The sequence below is a fragment of the Terrapene carolina genome, unplaced genomic scaffold (assembly GCF_002925995.2).
Source record: "Terrapene carolina triunguis isolate 2854851 unplaced genomic scaffold, T_m_triunguis-2.0 Scaffold238, whole genome shotgun sequence".
In the NCBI taxonomy this organism is placed as follows: Eukaryota; Metazoa; Chordata; order Testudines; family Emydidae; genus Terrapene; species Terrapene triunguis.
In genome coordinates, this window is record NW_020664589.1 from 10,017,192 (window position 1) to 10,038,081 (window position 20,890).

Sequence of the window (20,890 nt, forward strand, 5' to 3'; positions counted from 1 at the left end):
GCCTTGTTCTGGCACGGACAGCATGATCACAACACAGCTATCATTTCCTGTGCAGCACATTCGTCAGGGCTTTTACCGAGCACAAGATTTCCTTCCATTGTTGTGTTCTCATAGCACCTAAGGTTTCCAGAGTGCTCTACGTCAGGGGGTCTCAATCTTTTTCTCTCTGAGGCTCCCCTCGACATGCTATAAAAACTCCAGAGCCCAGCAGGGGTGAGGGAGGGGGACTTGGGGCAGGGCCTTGGGCATACACATAGTTTGACTGTTATTTGGGGCACGGCAGGAGCCAGCGAGGCTCGAGCCACTGCTGCCTGGTGGGGTCCAGGGAGGGAGCGCCACCTCCACCCCCTCACTCACCTCAGCAGGCTGCCCAGCCTGTCTGGGGGGGCGCAACCAAAAATTATAACTTAAAGGTGGGGGGCTTAGCCCCAAAAAAATTGAAAACAGCTCAGGGTGCAGGGACGGGGTCACTAGAGGCTGTGTGAGGGCAGGGGGTAGTTCAGGGTGAAGGTAGGGAGTCGCTAGGGGCTGTGTGCAGGCAGGGGGGTAGCTGAGGGCACAGGGAGGAGGGTGGTACAGGGGCTGTGTGCAGGCAGGGGTGTCGCTCAGGGTGCAGGGAGGAGGGGAGTAGCTGGGGCTGTGTGTGGGCAGGGGGTAGCTCAGGGTGCCAGGAGGGAGTACTAGGGGCTGTGTGCAGGCAGGGGATAGCTCAGGGTGCAGGGAGGGGGTACTAGGGGCTGTGTGCAGGCAGGGGACAGCTCAGAGTGCAGGAAGGGCGTAGCTCAGGGTATAGGGAAGGAGTAGCTGGCGCTGTATGCAGGCAGGGGGGTAGCTCAGGACACAGGGAGGGGATAGCTGGGACTGTATGCAGGCAGGGGGGTAGCTCAGGACACAGGGAGGGGATAGCTGGGACTGTGTGCAGGCAGGGGGGTAGCTCAGGACACAGGGAGAGGGGCGCTAGGGGCTGTGTGCGGGCAGGGTGGAGCTCAGGGGGCAGGGAGGAGGGGGATAGCTGGGGCTGTGTGCGGGAAGCGGGGTAGCTCAGGGTGCAGGGAGGAGGGGAGTAGCTGGGGCTGTGTGCGGGCAGGGGACAGCTCAGAGTGCAGGGAGGACGTAGCTCACGGGGCAGGGAGAGAGGTATTAGGGGCTGTGCGCTGGGAGGACTCCCCAGCGGTCCCTGTTCCCGGAGGGCTCTGCCAGCCAGGGAGCCGGGTCTCCCCAAACAGAGGGCTCTTACCAGCTGCCTCTGTGGGAGCAAAGGGGGCCGGGAGCTGAGGAGCAGCTTCAACCCGGGGCACCAGCAGGAGAGGAAGGAACGCTGCTGCGGCCTGCTCCATGGCACCATCCAGAGCAGCAGCTGCCCCGCACTGCCCGGCTCTGGCTTCCCACCTCGGACCTGGCCAGGGGCGGGGAGAGGAGTGGGGGTGGAGCTGCTCCCAGAACTGCCGTGATCTTGCGCTGCGGGGGAAGAGAGCAATGCCCTCCATACCCCCATGAGCTCAGGGCTTCTGCCCCACAGGGAGCACCATGGCTCGGGGATTCAGCCCCATGCCTCCCCCAGCTTCAGTCCCGCAGGAGCACCAGGGATCGGGGCTTCACTCGCTGGGCCCCGTGGCCCCCTTAAAAGGGCTCACAGACCCCCTGTTGAGAACCGCTGCTCTAGATGAATAAGTTAATAAATTTAAAAAATAGGGCCAAATTCTCTGCTGGAATAAATGGGTGAATCTCCATTGGAGTCAATGGAGCTGCACCCATTTACACCAGCAAAAGAATTTGTCTGATTGTCCTGCCCTATAAGTGCTGCTACTGCAGAAGCTGCCACAGTGAAAGTGACATTGAGCCAGACAAGAGAATAGGAATCAGGAAGACAGTTCTTGAATCTCACAGCTGTCCAGATTTACCAAAAATAGGGACTATTATTGTGCTGGGTTTTTTTTAAACTCACATTTGTTTGATGTTAAATACCACTTCCCCCCCCTTCCCTCCTCCAAGTGGCAGAATGACCCAAAGGAGGTGGAACTGGTTAGCCAAGAGGAAATCCATTGTTGGGATACAGAACAATGATCCATTCCAAAGACAGCCAGAAGGAACTGTGACCCTAACAGGCCAGTTCAGGTCAGAGCAATAGGCCAATTCACTTGTGTGTGAATATCAAAGACATGTTTCATTCAAAGGAAATCTGAATGATATTGACTTCACTTATCTGTAACCTGTTGAATGCTATTGCATGACATTCTGTATATCTATACTTAATTAACTCTAGATCAAAAGTGTGTGATAGCATTAAGATGAGAATTTACTTAATGTGTAAACTTCATGAAACTAATGGAATGTTCCTTTTAATGGCAGGCCTTTGCAGGATATAGATACTTGTAACTAAATAAATACACATTAAATGCAGATGAAGCCTTGGAGGGATGCAAATGAAGAAGAGGCTAGCTTCAAAGCAAACGGTCATTGGTGTAATGATTGGAGGTCAAAGATTCAAGATGCATTCCTCACTCACATCAGCAAAGGAAACCCTCATGGGGAAAAGCATGGACAGCTTGCTTTCTATGTGGAAAAAAAACTATAAATAAGGATTCAGGGAACCATCTTGTGTCTCTGAACTATTTGGATACTCACACAGAAGCATTCCAGATGCAAGGCAGAGATCCCCAATGTTATTTTGGGTAACCCTGAGAGACTGAAGGAAAACTAGCAGATTACTACATCTCTACCACCATGTTGGATTTACAAACTTACACTCACCCCGTAATATATTTTACCTGCTTTAACCTCTCAATAATTCTCATTTTCTTTTCTTAGCAAATAAGTATTTAGTTAGTTTACTAGAGAAACTGGCTGCCTGTGTTCTCTTTGGTGCAAGATCGAGAGCATCCATTGACCTGGGCTAAGTGACTGACCCTTTGGGATTGGGAGTAACCTAATATAATGTGTTTTTTGGTTTATATAACCTTTTATCATCAAGTCCACTGGGGCTGGTGTGACAAAGTTCCTCCTCTACCTTGGTGGGTCCTGCGCTTATTGGCGGATTTGCTCGTGTCACAGATTCACCCTGTGGGTCAAGAAACAGTCCAGAGACCTTCCCCTCTGGTAGAAGCTATAGTCCAGGTCAATTCCTCCTGTGATCAGGAGTTGGGAGGTATGGGGGGAACCCGGGCCCGCCCTCTACTCCGGGTTCCAGCCCAGGGCCCTGCGGACTGCAGCTGTTTAGAGTGCCTCCTGGTACAGTTGCACAACACCTACAACTCCCTGGACTACTTCCCCATGGCCTCCTCCCAACACCTTCTTTGTCCTCACCACCAGACCCTTCTCCTGATGTCTGAGAATGCTTGTACTTCTCAGTCCTCCAGCAATACACCTACTCACTCTCAGCTTCTTACACACCTCTTGCTCCCAGGTCCTCTCACACACTTCCTCTCCTCTAGCTTCCTAGCTTGACTGGAGTGAGCCCTTTTATAGCATCAGAGGGGCCTTAATTAGAGTCAGGTGCTTAACTGCCTCACCTGACTCTTAGCAGGTTAATTGGAGTCAGGTGGTCTATTAGCCTGGAGCAGCCCCTGCTCTGGTCACTCAGGGAACAGAAAACTACTTATCCAGTGGCCAGTATATCTCCCTTCTGCTACTCTGCTGTTCCCAACTGATCTGGGTCTATCACACTGGGTAGTAAGATAGACTGGAGAGCCTAACAGTTTGTGATTCCATTGTAAGACTAAGATAGTGATCCGGGAGTGCACATTTGTTATTGGCTTGGTGAAATCTAATTACAGAATTTACCACCAGTTTGGGGTATCTGCCCTATTTTCTGACAGTCTGACCTGAGTCTGGCACTCGCAGTTGTGAGCCACTCCAGACAGCATGACAGGAGCCATGAAGGGTGCCTCTTAATTAGAAGTCTGCCATCCAACTGTGCCTGGCCAACCCCTGGGATGTCATTAACGCAGCACAGTCCAATCTTAGCAAGGATGAAATGTTTGAAAAACACCTTCCAAGGAACACCTGAGCCTCCAGCAAATGAACATTTCTTGACCTGGCTGTTTTTCATCTGAGCCTAGAGGAGCAAATAGAAATGAAAAATGTATCTTAATGGAGGACTTTACCTGCCCCTACACAAACAGATCCTAATACAGTGTGAAAGTCACCCCTGTGCAAAGGGCCAACATGAGGCTGATGCAACACTTAAGGGGGAGGGATAGCTCAGTGGTTTGAGCATTGGCCTGCTAAACCCAGGGTTGTGAGTTCAATCCTTGAGGGGGGCACTTAGGGATCTGGGGCAAAAATCAGTATTTGGTCCTGCTAGTGAAGGCAGGGGGCTGGACTCAATGACCTTTCAGGGTCCCTTCCAGCTCTATGAGATAGGTGTAGCTCCATATATAAATAGACTCCCTTGAGCCAGTTTTAGATAGTGTCTAGTCCTTGTGCTGGGCTTCGGCACTGGGGTGAATTTCAACCCCAGTGAAACCCTAATTCTTCCTATTGGAAAATTGCCCCAAAGGAATCAACTTACTGTACATGATCCTTCGCAAGGAATACCAGCAAAAAGAACAACCTCCACAGCAACTCAAAACTGGTGTTTAGGGATTGTTGGGCTACTAAGGACCAGATGCCAAAGTTAGATATTATGAAACCCGCTGGGGTATGTCTACACTGCAGATGGGGTCGAGCTTCCCAGCCCAGGCAGACAGACACAGGCTAAAAATAGCTGTGTGGACATTGGGGCTGGGCAGAGACTCGGGCTAGCCACCCGAGCTCAGACACAGAGGGTCTGGACCAGTGTCCACACTGCTGTTTTTAGCATGCTAACCTACGCTGAGTTAGTGCAAATCTGACTACCCAGACTGGCTGCCAGCTGCAATGTAAATATACCCTTTGAAAACATACCTGGGATTGACTGGCCATGCAAAAAGGGTCTGCAATTCAAAGCTCTCCATTAGCCTGGGAGTGCATGAGCAAACAAACACTGGATACTGCATGTGATGTGCCAAACGTCGGGGACGAGAGAATCAACAGCATCTGCCACTGCCGGGGAGCCCATTTCATAACCACATCAGTGCTGTTAGTGTAATATCTAACTATGGCAGCCCCCTAAGTCTTGGATCAAGTGGGGGAAAATCGTCATAGGGAATAGCTATGGAGAGAAAGTCTTGCAAAACACTGGCCAACACTCGTTTACCTGCTTTATAGCAACCAGCACTAAAACTCCCCAGCATTTATAGTGAGTGTGACGCTGGCAGACCAGGTGCCAGCTCTTGCCAAGGCTTTCGGCCTCAGCCGAGCACTGACAAATTCATTGCTGGAAAACAGTCTGTTTCACTTGTGTGTTAACATGAGTAAAATGGGTACTGGACTTATAACTAAGGCTGTCATGGGGGTCAATGAGTCTGTCATGGAGGTCACGGATTCTGTGACTTTCCGTGACCTCTGCAGTGGCTGGTGCTGCCTCAAGGGCTGCCCGAGCTGGGCAGCCCCTGGGCCAGCAGCAGCAGTTTGGGTGTGTGGGAGGGGGCTCAGGGCTGGGGCAGGGGGGTGCTTACCTCGGGGCTGGGGGCTCCCACTGGCATGGTCCTGCAGCTCCTAGGTGGTGGGGGGGGGGGGGAGGGGGGGGGGGCGGCTCTGTGCTGCACGCTGCCCACACCTGCAGGCCCCACCCCCGCAGCTCCCATTGGCTGTGGTTCCCAGCCAATGGGAGCTGTGGCAGCCGGCGCTTGTGCCCCTCCGCTGCCTAGGAGCTGCAGGGAGGCGGAGCCAGGTAGGGAGCCCCTGCCAACCCCCCAGCACAAGTGGGGTCCCGGGCCACCTCCCCCAGCACCCACAGTGCCCCCAGACCGGCCTCCTCCCCAGAGCACCCATGGCCCCCTGCCCAAGTTTTAGTCTCAGGTATTTTTAGTCAAAGTCATGGACAGGTCACGGGCCATGAATTTTTGTTTACCGCCCGTGACCTGTCCATGATTTTGACTAAAAATACCCATGACTAAAACGTAGCCTTACTTATAACAGTATGTTTAGTGTGTAGGCTTTATGAAATGCTTGTAAATTGCTGCATGCATTAAGCTTATCATTTCTTTATCACATGCTATAAGGTAATATTGAAGTTTTTGATTTGTAACTGTAAAAATGTTTGCTGTGAAACTGCAAACCCAGTCAGGAGGGATCCTCTCCTGCCCATCAAGCAGGCCTATCAAAACTAAACGGGCCATGGTAGGGCATCACAATGCAAAGACTTTGCTAATTGCTCCGTATGCCCATGAAGAGGCTACCTGCAAAAAGGCTCATCCCATCAGCTTGAACTCTGGAAGAAGGACATTAAAAGAGCTGACAAGAAATTTTTTCATGTCTTTTGCTGTTTGGACTCTCACAGGGCTGGAGCTACGAAACAGAAGCAGAGATCCCCAGGGTCAACCTGAGTTAGACCAAAAGGTCATTCAGAGCTGACAGATTACTACAACGCTGTCACCTTTTGAAACCATACACTGTAACTCATTTGTGTATATATGTTTGCCTGCTTTAACCTTGTAATAACTCTCTCTGTTTTTTTCTTAATTAATAAACCCTTAGGTAATTTACTATAAGATTGGCTACAAGCTCCTGGAGCCTCTGACAGTCAACTGCAATCTCCAGCTGCTAAAAGTCCAGCGGTGCAGTGGGGCTAAGGCAGGCTCCCTGCCTGCCCTGGCCCTGCGCAGCTCCCAGAAGCAGCAAGCATGCCCCTGCTACCGGGGAGGGGAGAAGGGGTCTCCGCACGCTGCTCCTGCCTGCAAGCACCGCCCCCACAGCTCCCATTAGCCGGGAACGGGGAATGTGGCCAATGGGAGCTGCGGGGACGGTGCCTGCAGGGAGGGGCAGTACACAGAGCCACTTGTCCCCCCCGCCTCCCCACGGGCCGCAGGGGTGTACTCCGGGAGCAGCATGGGTCTGGGGCAGGTAGGAAGCCTGCCTTAGCCTGGCTGCACTGCTGACCAGGAGCCACCCGAGGTAAGTGCCGCCCAGCGGGAGCATGCACCCCCTTCCGCACACCAACCCCCAGCCCCCTCCCGGAGCCAGCACCCCATACCCTCTCCTGCACCCCAACCCCCTGCCCCAGCCCTAAGCCCCCTTCCAGAGCCAGAATCACATACCCTCTCCTGCACCCTGAACTCCCTCCTGTACCCCAACCCCTTGCCCTAGCCCTGAAGCCCCTCCCAGAGCTTGCACCCCTCATCCCCTCCCACACTCCAAACCCCTTGGCCCCAGCCCAGAGCTCGCACCCCCTCCCACACCCCAACCCTCTGCCCCAGCCTGGTGAAAGTGAGTGAGGGTGGGGGAGAATGAGTGACGGAGGGAAGGGGGATGGAGTGAGCAGGGCAGGGCAGATCCTGGGTTGCACTTAAATTCAAAAAGTTTTCTTGTGCGTAAAAGGTTTGGAGACCACTGGTGTATAGCAACCAACTGTCACTAAGTTCAGCTTGCCTGGCTGGCAAAACAGACTGGAATGCCCCAGGGAACGGTCTGTGACTCCACGGTAAGACTATTATCGTACTTAGGAGTTCATACTTGTTACTGGGTTGGTGAAACCTAATTATAGAACACACAACCTGTTTGGGGTCTCTGCCCTGCTTCTTGACTGTCTGCCCTGAGGCTGGCACTCACGGTTATGAGCCACTCCAGACGTGACAGAAAGCATGAAAGGACTCCACATAAAGGTATCAGAATCAAGAAACAATAGTGCAAAATGTACCCTAGTCACTGAAGGCATCACTTGGTCCAATGGGGCTGCCATCAAGAGTTAATAGGGGCCTGCAGAATGTTTACTTCTGATGATGATGCATGAGAAGGAAAGAAACCATTTTGATGCTTAGGGCAGGTCTTCACTACGGGGGGGGAGGGTGTCGATTTAAGATATGCAAATTCAGCTACGCGAATAGCGTAGCTGAATTCGGCGTATCGGAGCCGACTTACCCTGCTGTGAGGACGGCGGCAAAATCGACCTCCACGGCTCCCAGTCGACGGCGCTTACTCCTACCTCTGCTGGTGGAGTAAGAGCGTCGATTCGGGGATCGATTGTCGCGTCCCCACGAGACGCGATAATTCGATCCCCGAGAGATCGATTTCTACCCGCCGATTCAGGCGGGTAGTGTAGACCTAGCCTTAGAGACCAGGCTGAGCTTGAAGCTTGAGAGGTGGCAAACTGAATGCATCTGACATAGAAATCATCAAGACAATAACCATTAAACCTCACATGGTCACTTTTACAGCACCAGAGTAAACGGATGTAGCTCCAACAGAGCTATATTGATTTACACCAGCTAAGGTTCTGGCCCAAAGAGTCTCTTTTCAGAATAGAGCTGCTGGAGTACAATAAAATAAAACAATTCATGGAGTTCCAAACAAATGAACAACTTAACAGCAACCCCCTGCCCTCAGTTCAAACCCGGCTCTCAAAAATCTCATGCAATTAGTATGTTAATTATGTCCTTTAGAGAATATACTAATGCCCTAGCTTGAATGATTGGAGGATTGTTAAAAAATTCTACCCAAGAGGCTTGAATTTATCTGCATGTAATAAAATAATTTTTAAATGGCCAAAAGATGAGCTAAAGCATGTACACTTTTGACCCCTTAAGACTAGAATCCTTAAAGTTCACTACAATAAGAGAAAGAAAGAGCTCAGAGGAAAACAATGTACGTGATTCAAGGTTTAGAAAATAAGCTCTAGGGGGGAAGAACAAGGTATTTTCCGTCTGGATACAAGGACAAGGGATGGGATAAATCCAAGAGTTCTCAGGGAGTTTAAGACTGAAGTGGCTGAGTTATTAACAAAAATACCCAGTGTCTCAATATAAGCAGCTATTATTCCAGAGGGCAGCAATGTTAAAACGGTGCTACAGATGATCCTAATTACAGACTAATCAGCCTTTTGGTATCAAGTACATTAGTTACAGGAATTGCCAGATTGGATCAGATCTATGGTGCAGCTATTACAGCATCTGGTCTCTGACACTGGCCAGTACTAAATGCCTCAGAGTAAGGTTCAAGTAATCCAATAGTGGACAATTACAAAATAACTAGTCTATAAGAGAAATTTTCTCCTAACCTCCATCTGTTAGGGGCTGTTATAAAGAGACACAAGAACAACTAATTATTCTCACGACAGAATCAGCTTTGGACATAGACCAGTCAGCAAAGACGGACTGTCCATGGACCATTTACAGACATTCACCAATTATTCTAGGAAAGTTACAGGACGATCAAACTTTTTCCTCTAATAAAGTAAAGTATAAAGTTTTATTTGTAGAACAAAGACACTGATATATTATTAACACAGATGTATATGTAACATGAGGTTCAAGCATACAGCTGCTTTATCTTCTGAATGGATTGTTTCCACCAACCCTCCCAGCGTTGAGCCTTCATTAGCTGGGCTGTCTTTTCCTCCTTAATCTTCGCAAACTCCTCTTCCAGCTTATGCTTATATTTCTGAACAAATAACCAAAAAGAAGAAACTGGTTAAGATCAGATATATACCTCTACCTCGATATAACGCTGTCCTCGGCAACCAAAAAATCTTACCACATTATAGGTGAAACCGCGTTATATTGAACTTGCTTTGATCCACCGGAGTGCGCAGCCCTGCCACCCCGGAGCACTGCTATACCGCATTATATCCGAATTCGTGTTATATCGGGTCGCGTTATATTGGGGTAGAGGTGTACCTGCCATTTCTTTTAGTTTCTAACTCCATGCCCTGCCCTGCTGTGTCAAATGATTTGTGCACTGGCCACTGATTTTCCATATTTGACAACAGAGCTATACAGCTATTTAATTATTCATTGCCTTCTTTTCTTTCCTTTATTTAATGGGTACTGAAACAAACAAAATAAATATTTAAGTTTTGCTTTTAAGTATACATTGGGTTACAATGTTAGATGCTCTATCCCACCTCAGTGAGTTCATATGAGTAAAGATCTACCTGTTCTAGAAGGGGGAAGGGCTCTAAGTCTCAAATCTGCTTTTGTCCTAGAACTCGCTAAGGCAGAGAGACGAGCTAAACTGTGTGATGAAGCTGCTCGGAGGTACATCACCTAGACAGGATGGGGAAGTTGTGAACCTTCTACCATCATTAAAACCTCCAGACCAAACAAATGAGTTCTTGTTCTAAAAATGAAAACGGTTTTCTTGAACCTACACTTCATTGTTTCATTTTGCCTTCCAAAATATATTTTATTGTGCAGTATGTATGTACTATATGATACATATATTGATTAATATTACTCAGACACATCTATGCATACACCATGCCTACCTCACAGGAGTGTTTTGAGGCAAGTGCTTCATTATCATTACTACATATATAAAACTGACACCGTTTTATGGTCTTGCTACCTCTGCCGTAATATATATATATTTTGTACTCTCCATACAAAATGATTGTTGAAATAAAGTCACTTCCAGAACTGGCCCAGCAACGTTGATCTTTTATTCCCATGAGGACTTAAAGCACCTTTCCCCAGCTGCTGATTTTGCTATTCTTTGAGCTATTTGCAATGTGAGTTGGAGGGCTTTGAAGTAGTCTGGAATAGAATCTGTTCATTTTTCCTACTGGCCAAAGTGACGAGAGGGTGACCCTACTAGTGGCAGAAAGAGAAATCTGAGATGACTCAGGATTTAGGATGGAAATGGGAATGGATCTTACCACCCATTCCACTCCAAGGGAGAATTAGCCTTGTGATCCAAGACTGAAGTTGCAGACTTTGGGACGAGAAATGAGGGCTGTATTGAAACAGCATGAGGGGAAAATCCTGACAACACAGTTACTGTCCAAACTGTAATTCTATTGACATACATCAGTGATAATCTGTTCTGGCACCATTCATTGTTTTGTCCTATTGAAAAGTGGGGAAGTGCCTGATGGAAAAGGCTCTTAGCAGAAATCACTCAAGCACTTTCTACTTTTGTCACCATCATAAAGAAATGGAAATGAGGGGGGATTTCTAGTCACTGATTTTGACTATAATCTTTGAAAAGACTCGCAGTGTGCCTTGGTTGTATGAGCAGGTACATTTTCTTCTCTTATAGCCCCCTGAAATTACACCTCTCTCCCACACAAACCACATAGGCTGCATCTCTTGCTTCTTCTGCTGAAACATGACCCAGAGTAGTTTTGGCTGTTGTCACAGAGGCAGTTTCTCTGCAGAGAATATGGTCTGGAACGTCTGTAAGCGTGGTCTTGGGTATTCCTGGCCAGGTCCTTAAAACCACAAACAAGAAATTTTTTAAAAACTTTTTGGTGGAGGAGGAGGAGGAAGGGAGTAGAACGATTTTACTGCAAGTTATACCTAAAGAGGAAATACAGATTTTTTTTTTCCAGAAAGAAATCTTCACAAAAGCAGAATCTAGATTAATACTTGCCTTTCATATTCTTAGCCTGGGAGTGGGGAATTTAGTTATTAAAAAAAACTAGAACAAAAAAAATGCTTTGTTTTTGTTATGTGCGAATCCCATTGATTAATATGTGGTCACATGATCAAAACAGGTAGGGTTTGTCCCGAGGTCGGCATTTCCCCCCTCTCTGAAGTACATTAGTTACTAGAGAAACAACATCATAATTGTTGTGGGTAGAACTTAGGAAGTTCAACAAGTGTAGTGACATCAACAAGTGTAGTGGAAAACTGTGTGGACAGTACCCGGAAGCATTTTTGACAGAAAATGTGCAGAGAAGCATTCAATATATACTAGTGATACCTGCTGCCACGTTCAGTTAACGGCTTAACGTCATGGATCTCTAAAGAAAGCCCAGCTCGTTTACGACGGATTAAGGTGGAGATCTTCTCTTTCGGCATTTCAATTTCTGGGACACAGCAAATGACAGACTTAGTAACAGCGAGACAAGACCAGCTACATATCATTGCTCCAAAGCAACTGTACAAAGCTGGATACTTTTAGTTTTCAAGAGGTAACTTTGCAAGAAGTCAGTGGATCATCCGAATTCTTTCCTCTCCTATTCCTAAACCTCATCACCAGAGCACAGAAATAGTTTTCCAATTGACCCTAGAGCCCTGTTAATAGCATCCTGAACTGCCATGTGGTGGGATGAGGTGCTGGAACATCCTAAGGGCCAATTCTGGTTTGGTCACAAGACCCAGAGTAGGGGGTGGTAGAGGTAAAGATTCTGGGCTGCAAACTAGTTAACAGGCAGCCCTGGGAGGCAGCTGTAATTAGAGCAGCCGGGGGCTGTACCGGCCCCCATGGCAACTTAGAATCTTGAGTGCACAAACCACCATTGGACTCTCACCACTTCCTCCCCCTGGTCTGTGCAGTCTATGCTGCATCTCCAAGGGGCGCAGCACAGAACCTCACTTACAGTGTCAGTCAGGGAAGAAGGGAAGATGCAAATATGTCGCTCTCAAGAACTTGATCTGAAACCACAAACTCTAAACTTTTACTGATAGTTAGTCTGATAAGCAACCAGAATAGCACCCATCCAAATCTCTGGGTACTTTTAACTAAATTTAAATTGCATAAAACTTCCCTTGAAACCTTTAGACAAGGAACACTATAAGAAAAAAATCAATGGATGACAGCATTTGGCATTACAAGTTATTCAGTATAATGAAATATAGTTATGAAAAGCAATAGGCATATGCAATTCTAGAAGGAATAGTGCAGAAGATTACAGAAGGAACTCTATTTCTCCTTTTAACAACATTTTACTTAAAGCATCAAGAAGGAAGTGGAGAACTGGGTAAGTGTTCCATTCAGTTGACTTACTTGCTACTTGTACATCATCAACGGTGATACTTTCATCTAACTCCAGAAGCAGGTTTTCTGTGAGGCTAGCTAGCGCAGAAACAAATTTCTGGGCACACTCAGCAGCACAGGCCTGTGGGGACACAGTTATCAGTTAGGATTCGAGTATGAGTGGAGATGGGAAAAGTTCTCCCTCCAAAGAATCTCATCTCCTTTCAGAGCAGCTCTGAAGAGTTACACAGCTCTCCAACCTCGCTTTTGTGCAACAGCTACAGAGCAGCACTTTATGAAAAGCTCACAGAGTGGCCCCTCTGGAATGCTCCTAATGCAAACATGTCACTGATCAGATTGATGTAAATTATTAAATGGCATAAGAAGATCTGTGTAGTTAGACAGAATCTGCCCAAAGAGTTGCACAATATGATTAATCAGAAAACCGAAACATCCACAGGGAAAACACCCATCACCTGCTGCTATTAAGATAGCTAACCAGGAGATGTCACCATTACTCCATTCTCACACGCCGTCACTACAACACTAGTTTCAGAACCAAGATTATCATCATTATGGGAGTAGACAAACGCAAGTTCATCCCTTTCCTCAGTTTGCACTGTGAATAAATACCCCATGGAAACAACAGATTGACTACAATCTTAGGAAGAAAGCATGGTCTAGTGGTGACAGCACAGAATTAAGAGTCAAAAGATATTGTCTTTAATGGGGTTGCCTAAAACTAAAAATCTTTTCCAGTTCACTTTTAATGGGGAGGTAAAATGCATCCTAAACTCCAACCTCTGACCTTGAGCACGAAATCAAATAGGTTCTAACAAGCCACAGTCTAGTATGTCACTCATACCTGCAGTTTCTGAGTGTTAAAGAGTATCCCATCAGCTTGGTCTTTTTGTCTTCTTAACTCCTCCTGGCACAAAACCTCCAGCTGGGGTAAGTTGTCTGGGTGCCCCAGAGCTGGACGCAGTTTGTTCTTGTTCTCAGCCTTTAATCAAACAAACACATCACTAGCATTTTCTGTAAAGAATGTGTGACTGGGTCCTAGAGAGAAAGAGGGATGAGTAGAAACACAACTCTTTTGTGCATCAGTTGTAACAGGGTGGCATGCTCTTTAATGGCTAAAGGCTTGGGGCTAGCCAACCCTAGTTACTAAGGAGATACACCTGAGCAGGGATCAGCTGATTCCCCTATAAAGAACAGCAACAAGCTGCATAGAGAGAATCCACAGGTAGATCAGAGTGGGGACAGAGAGATGACAGAGGGTGAGGGAAGCAGGTAGGCTCCAGCAGAGAACCCTGAGACATCAGTGACATTGTGACGCTTCTTAGGGGTCTCCCGGGTTGTGAGGCACCTCACTATCACCTACCCTTAGCATGAGGAAATCTTGTTGTACCTACTGTGGGTCAGACCCTTAACTCCACCGGCCTCTGGCAGCACTAGCATTGTCCTCCAGGCCTTCGCTGGCCTTGCTCTTGCTGTACAGGTTAGCAATAGGCACACAACACCACCCATTCCTCTGGAGTGCCCAGCCCCGATCCTCTGAATATTCACAGAACTTCCAGATTCTCTACTCCCAAAGGAACAGTGCACACAAGCTTACTAGTGTCAACTAAGGATCACCACTCCGCTTAACACACAGCACTTAGAGATATTTATAGTGAAAACAAGAATACGTTTTTTTTAATCAAAGAACAGAGATTCATATGGACAGCAAGTAAAAATACTGGAAACAAAACAAAATCATAACATGCTTTTGAAAGCCTGAACTTACCTCCAGGTTTAACTATTCTAATTAAAAATCTGAGACTGAAACTAGGAAATGAAATCAGGGGGTGGTTTAGGAGTCAGTGGCGTAAGCAAGCAAATGAGTTTAATGTAAATGACAATAACATGTTCTGTCAGACAGCGGATACTTTATACCGGAGGTATTCCAGCATGCCCATAAACCATACCTTTGCATTGTCCCATTCTTCCAGCTGTTCTTTGAAGAGTTGCCGGATCTGATCAGTGGAGTGTCTGAGCTGCTGCTCATGCTCTTTAAGAAGGCTGTCGATAACCAGATGGGAGACCTGAGGGAGTTGTTCTTCAAACAACTTCAACTGATCCCAGAACTCTGGTGGAAAAGGCAGCCACAGGAAGGTTTGTGTCACATACAGACACTGACGTCAAGGAACCAGAAAACAAACAAACTAATGTATAGTATAAGTGCCAAAAGTGACTGGAATTTTCTTTCACACACACACTCCTCTTTGTGTCCACTGGCCCAGGACCAGTGGCTGGCAACACACACAAGTCCTGAAGCATTTGTCCAGGTCTTTCAATTAAATATCTTTGCAATGGTCTTTCTCACATAATTTTAGTAACTGACAGTTACCCCAGTTACAGGTAATTGGCCCAATTCTGGTCCCACAGAAGTTAATGAGAGTATTGCCACTGACTGGAGTAGAAACATAACTAGGCTTTAAAACTTTGCACAATTTGAAAGCAGAGATTCCAGCCTTTTCAATGATAACAGGACCTTAAATTTATACTAAGCCAACCCTGGTACCTTCTTCTTCCATTGGCATAGGCCCAAGACTGAATTAAGAATACTCTGGACTTCTGATCATTTCAGTTTTCAATTCCAATTGATACATATGACAAAGTATTAGGTCCTAGGATTTTACCTATTAGGCAGGAATTATGGTAATCATCCGTCTGGCTCTGATAAGACAGGAGCTTCTGCCCAAACAATTCTGCACAATGATCAAATGTCTCTTGCAGATATTCCGGCCTCGTGATTTGATGCTTATCCTTTCGGTAAAACTCCTTTGGAAGGTAAAGACGAGGTAAAGAAAAGGACTTGACGAAGTGTCCAATCTAAGAGTCACCACTGCGAACATATCAGTACAGTGGATCTTTAGGTCTTTCAACCTCCCCTTCATTCTGTGCCACCTTTATCCTCCCCCACTTGAGCTTTACCGGCAGCTTTGACCTGAGCTCAGACAGGGAATGTTTGCTGAGAATGCAGATTCATTACCAGATATCAGGCGTTTTGTCAAACCTCTTTCCCTTGTAACTAGATCACATCCAGTCTCCGCTCTCAGCTTTCCCAATCATCTTGTTATTAAGGTGATGCTGTAGTCTCTGAATTCACGACACTGAGATGTGGTTATGGCCATTAAAAGCAGGGCATTTTGGTATATTTATAATAGGCTGTAAAAAACTGAGACCAAGACTTTTGCACCTCCATTTTGTCGTAATCTGAGCCTACTGGCTGACCCCGTTACAACTAACAGGGTTTGAGTTGTGTTGGTAGTGAGGCCTTTCTATCATATAACTATGGCAGAGGTATGTATATTCATCCACACCTGCTATTCTGCCAAACAGGGATGGTATAAAGTTTAGTTATTGTTTGTACAGAACTTTAAGATATAAAAGCAAATGCATGTATTAAGTATTATTATTATACACTGGATGCACTAATAAAGTAAGAAAAATTATTGTGGAGTTCCATTGCAACATAGTAGAACCAAATTGCTAAGCTACTACAGGAGTAAATCTGCAATAGTAGAAATTGACTGCAGAAAATAAAGTTTTCTTACCTCAGCAAGATACAGCAAGGTATCATTACCCTCCCAGAGAATACAGGTGATAATCCCCTTAAAATGACTGAAACCAAAACACAATGACAATGCAAAAAGTACTTGGTACTGGGAATATTTCTGACTTTTTAAAACATTTTATCTCATTGAATATGAGAGGTAAATATATTAAAATAAATCATAAATACAATGTAAATAACATATATTTGTACATGTTGCTGTAAGAATGCCTAAGATGACACCATCCCTCTTGGTACAGCTCCTCTTCAAAGCAAGCAAAGACAAGAGTAAAATGCACGTACAAAAGCCCATGCAGAAAATATTAGGTGTAGCACAACAAAAAAGCCAAAACCAGCTAAATTTCTACGCTAAGGGGCATACATAATATAGTTCTATAGCTTCCATCATTATGCTTTTTGACAGGTTACCACTCCTTCTCCTTTTGTGTCCCACCCCTTTTTATCCAATGCATCAAAGGATATAAAACAACCACACCTATAATTAACACTTCACGTTTATTCCATTGTCATTAAGACTGTACAACTGTCTAATCTAGCTTTACAAAAATAGCAATTTAACTGTGTATTAGATCAATACTTTAGGAAATACAGAGCAAACTTACTCAGATTCTTTAGGCTTCTCTCCAAAGATGTGGAACTTCTTGTCAATTCGACCAGATCTCGAGTATTTTTGTATGCTGAAAAGGCAAAGATTTTCTACTTTATTCAAAAGAATTCAGACTTTTAATACATAGTCTCTCCCTCCCCTCCCCCCCAGCCAGTTGTTTATGATACTACGGTCATATAAACTTTATCAAATTACAAAAAAAAGCTGTGAAGATTTTCATGCCCCACATTTATATGACATGAAAATTATCATCTGATAGAGACGTTCTCAGGATTCTGCTTCCTATGGGCCTTCCAGATCCTCCCTTTCCTGACCTTCCTTTAGAACAGATGATCCAATACAAGATATTACCTCACCCACCTTATCTCGCTAATATCCTGCGATCAACATCGCTACAACTACACTGCATACAGATTAGCATCTAGCCACAAAAATGCCCATTTAATGTGTTTAAGAGCCAAGTTGAGTTTCCAAAATAGGACATCCAGTTTAGGCACCCACATTTGAAAATTACGATACCTGTGCTGTCTGTGCTATCAATAATATACACACACATCCATATATTTGGAAATTACACTCTGTTTTTATATTACATACACACAACTTTGTATAGCATCAACCTGCATCCCAAAACACTTTGTATTAACTGAAATAGGAGAGAGAGAGAGAAATTAATAGGTAGAGGTGGGGTTTGAGATGTGATTTGAAATGAGAGCGAGCTGATAAGGCACAAACACACAGCGCAGCTGTTCCACATGGTAGGCACCACTGGGGAAAAGGCTCACACCAACGGTAGTGAGAAAGTGTGGGAGGATGGAAAGCAGGCTAGTGTTAGAGGGAAGTAGACACAAAAACACACACACAAGATGCTGGAGTTTCTCTTTCCATAGTCCTTACCTCCCCACTGAGAACTTTTTGTTTACAGAGATAGACATCTTGGGTCCTACAGATAAATTGCCATAAGGAACAGAGTTCTGGGGACCTTCAGCATGCAGATTTGAAACAGAACCTCTCTGTGCTGTGGGAGCCTGATAAGTTGCTTGATAAATCGGCTGATAAATGGGTTGATAAATCGGCTGATAAACGGGTTGATAAACGGGTTGATAAATCGCTTATAAGGAAAGAGGAAATAAATTCTGTAAGCCAAATTCGAAGTCATTTCTATACATTTATACAGCATGTGTTTTCATTTCCATGCTGAGTACTCCTAACATTAATTGACACTAGTGAAGAGAAAACATCAAGATGTTTCTAAATTGGATTCAGCACCCAGAAGTCTAGGTGCTAATCTATGCAGGATGTAGGTATGTTGGCCCAGCAGGTGCCCAGGGAAGGGCTCCTTGCATCACCTTTGGGTAGGGAAGCGGTATGAGCCTCTGCCATTCCTGGCTTCCCTCCAGCCCCATCCCATCTCTATGCTCATGGGAAGAGAATCTAGAAACTAGGAGCTGCCCTCTGCACCAAATGCAGGCCCAAGATCCAGGTATATCTCACAAGGTGAGAAAGGGCTCAGGGGTTTCATTCCCTTGCAGGGCCATTTAAGACAAGGGCACAATCCAGCCACAAGAGAATAGTCTACTTCACTGTGTTTTGGTATTTCCACTTCAGGTCCTGAACTAAATTAGGAACAAAAGCAAGTGGAAAACACACAGAGTAGTTAAGCAAACAGTTTCTGAACCTCAGAAAGATTTGGATGAAGATATGAGCATATTTTTGTCTCATCCAAACCAATTTGTCCCTGCCTGATTAGATGCTTCTTTCATAAGAGGTTGGTTTCTTCTCTGGCTACAGCTCTCAGCTTTCACTTTTCACACCAGAGTTTAAATCCAACTTGAAGTACTAAGTGACCTGAGTTTGATGGCCTCAACTCAGTCTCTGGTGAATGGGTGTCCTTATAAAACTACCACGTGTTTGACACCAATGGCAGTGTCTGCTTAAGGGAGGCTCAGAAATGAGAAGGTATGGCTAGCCCAGAGTGGACTCTCCATGTCAGAGGGAGATTATTGATTAGGCAGCCTGAGAAAGCTCATATTGCATCATGTCTAGGGCCAAGGCAAGGATGTGGGAAGAGGGATTACTCTATCACTGGATCTCCACCACGGGTACCTTTTCAAAGTGCTGCATGGGGTTTAGTTCTAAAAGTCCTATTAACCTCCATGGAAGTTATATGGAGAGCTGCCACTTTCAAAACCACAATGGAATTACATGAACAGCTGTCACATACACTTTACCTAAACCAACATAATCCTTCATTTAAAACAAAACAAAAACAAAAAATAGAGAGAGAATATCACTGCCTTCTCCTAAGGGAGTATATATGCACTCACATAAAGATACAGGGATAAGTTTTGTCCCCTGTACACTGGCACATATGGTTGGGGACAAAGAAAGAGTGTGCAGGGGGCCTCTTTCCTTCTCATAAGCAGCAGGACAGATTCATCCAAACCTCTCAAGACAGCACTAGGAGATATGGCTATCCAGTATGTTTCCCTGCACACCATATCTCAAAGGATGTCTGGTGCGCACAGACCCAGTCAACTGGCATGTATGATGCAAACAAGAAAAAACATGGCCTGTAGTAGGCTGATATGTACTTTATTCCTGCTCAGAGGTATAAATATATAGTCACATATTAAGAGTTGTCAGTTAAAATATATATTTCTTTCTGTCAATCCATAAGAAAGAGAACTTCAGCAGTAAAAGGAGTGCTTGCATACCTCCTGCTACTGACTGTGAGCGATCATCTCTCTCATGCCGCAGTTCTGGAGATTTCTTGGGTTGCTGAATTCTGAAACAAAAATTAAGAGCTATGTAGCTTCTAAATACCCAGCTACCAGTTCTCTATCGTTGTCATGGTCTGAGAGCACTTTAATCTCTGAGATACTGCCTAATGTTAGGGCTAAATTTACAAAGGCATGTCTAACTGCAATAATTTGCACGAGAACAATTCAAATGATGTAGTATAATTGAAAATTAGAAGTTTCTGCAAGCACAATTGTGCACTCAAACATGCTATTGAAAAGGTCTGGAGCTTGCCATGTCACACCATCCCCTGTCTAATTATTCATTAACGTTTATACATTTTCCTCATATGTTTACCTTTATGTAACATTTTATCTCTCGTTAATTCAAACAATGCCCTCGAAGCCAGAAAACTAGTACTCAGTTAACATCTATTTTTACAGCACTTTAGTTGAACTAGTGAAATTTAATTGAACTAGTGAAACCTGAGCCGTCCTTTGTAGGTGACAAATCTGAGGAATTCTCACAGATTGAAGTGTCGCTAGAGGAGGTTTTGGAATTGATTGATAAATTTAACAGTAACAAGTCACCGGGACCTGATGGCATTCACCCATGAGTTCTGAAAGAACTCAAATGTGAAATTGCGGAACTATTAACTATGGTTTGTAACCTGCCCTTTAAATCGGCTTCTGTACCCAATGACTGGAAGATAGCTAACGTAATGCCAATATTTAAAAAGGGCTCTAGAGGTGATCCCGGCAATTACAGACCGGTAAGTCTAACATCAGTACTGGACAAATTAGTTGAAACAATAGTAAAGAATAAAATTGTCAGACAAATAGAAGAACATAGATTGTTGGGCAAAAGTCAACATGGTTTCTGTAAAGGGAAATCATGTCTTACTAATCTATTAGAATTCCTTGAAGGGGTCAATAAACATGTGGACAAGGGGGATCCAGTGGACATAGTGTACTTAGATTTCCAGAAAGCCTTTGACAAGGTTCCTCACCAAAGGCTCTTACGTAAAATAAGTTGTCATGGGATAAGAGGGAAGATCCTTTCATGGATTGAGAACTGGTTAAAAGACAGGGAACAAAGGGTAGGAATAAATGGTAAATTTTCAGAATGGAGAGGGGTAACTAGTGGTGTTCCCCAAGAGTCAGGCCTAGGTCCAATCCTATTCAACTTATTCATAAATGATC

The 20,890-nt window shown here is 45.3% G+C and overlaps 1 protein-coding gene across 1 annotated transcript in view; it reads right to left on the reverse strand.

Annotated features, from left to right (window-relative positions):
- Window positions 1-9,290: 9,290 nt before the first annotated feature.
- The window catches only part of CCDC180 (coiled-coil domain containing 180), a 42,042-nt gene continuing 30,442 nt past the window's right edge, over window positions 9,291-20,890 (reverse strand). Inside the window, exons 28-38 of the mRNA XM_026657343.1 lie at window positions 19,664-19,734; window positions 17,844-18,057; window positions 16,942-17,016; window positions 16,320-16,386; window positions 15,402-15,543; window positions 14,688-14,848; window positions 13,583-13,720; window positions 12,748-12,859; window positions 11,722-11,827; window positions 11,089-11,227; window positions 9,291-9,456 (exon numbers count right to left, since the gene is read on the reverse strand). Of these exons, the coding sequence (XP_026513128.1) occupies window positions 9,325-9,456; window positions 11,089-11,227; window positions 11,722-11,827; window positions 12,748-12,859; window positions 13,583-13,720; window positions 14,688-14,848; window positions 15,402-15,543; window positions 16,320-16,386; window positions 16,942-17,016; window positions 17,844-18,057; window positions 19,664-19,734 (1,357 nt within the window). The 3' untranslated portion in view covers window positions 9,291-9,324. The remainder of the gene's footprint in view (window positions 9,457-11,088; window positions 11,228-11,721; window positions 11,828-12,747; window positions 12,860-13,582; window positions 13,721-14,687; window positions 14,849-15,401; window positions 15,544-16,319; window positions 16,387-16,941; window positions 17,017-17,843; window positions 18,058-19,663; window positions 19,735-20,890) is intronic.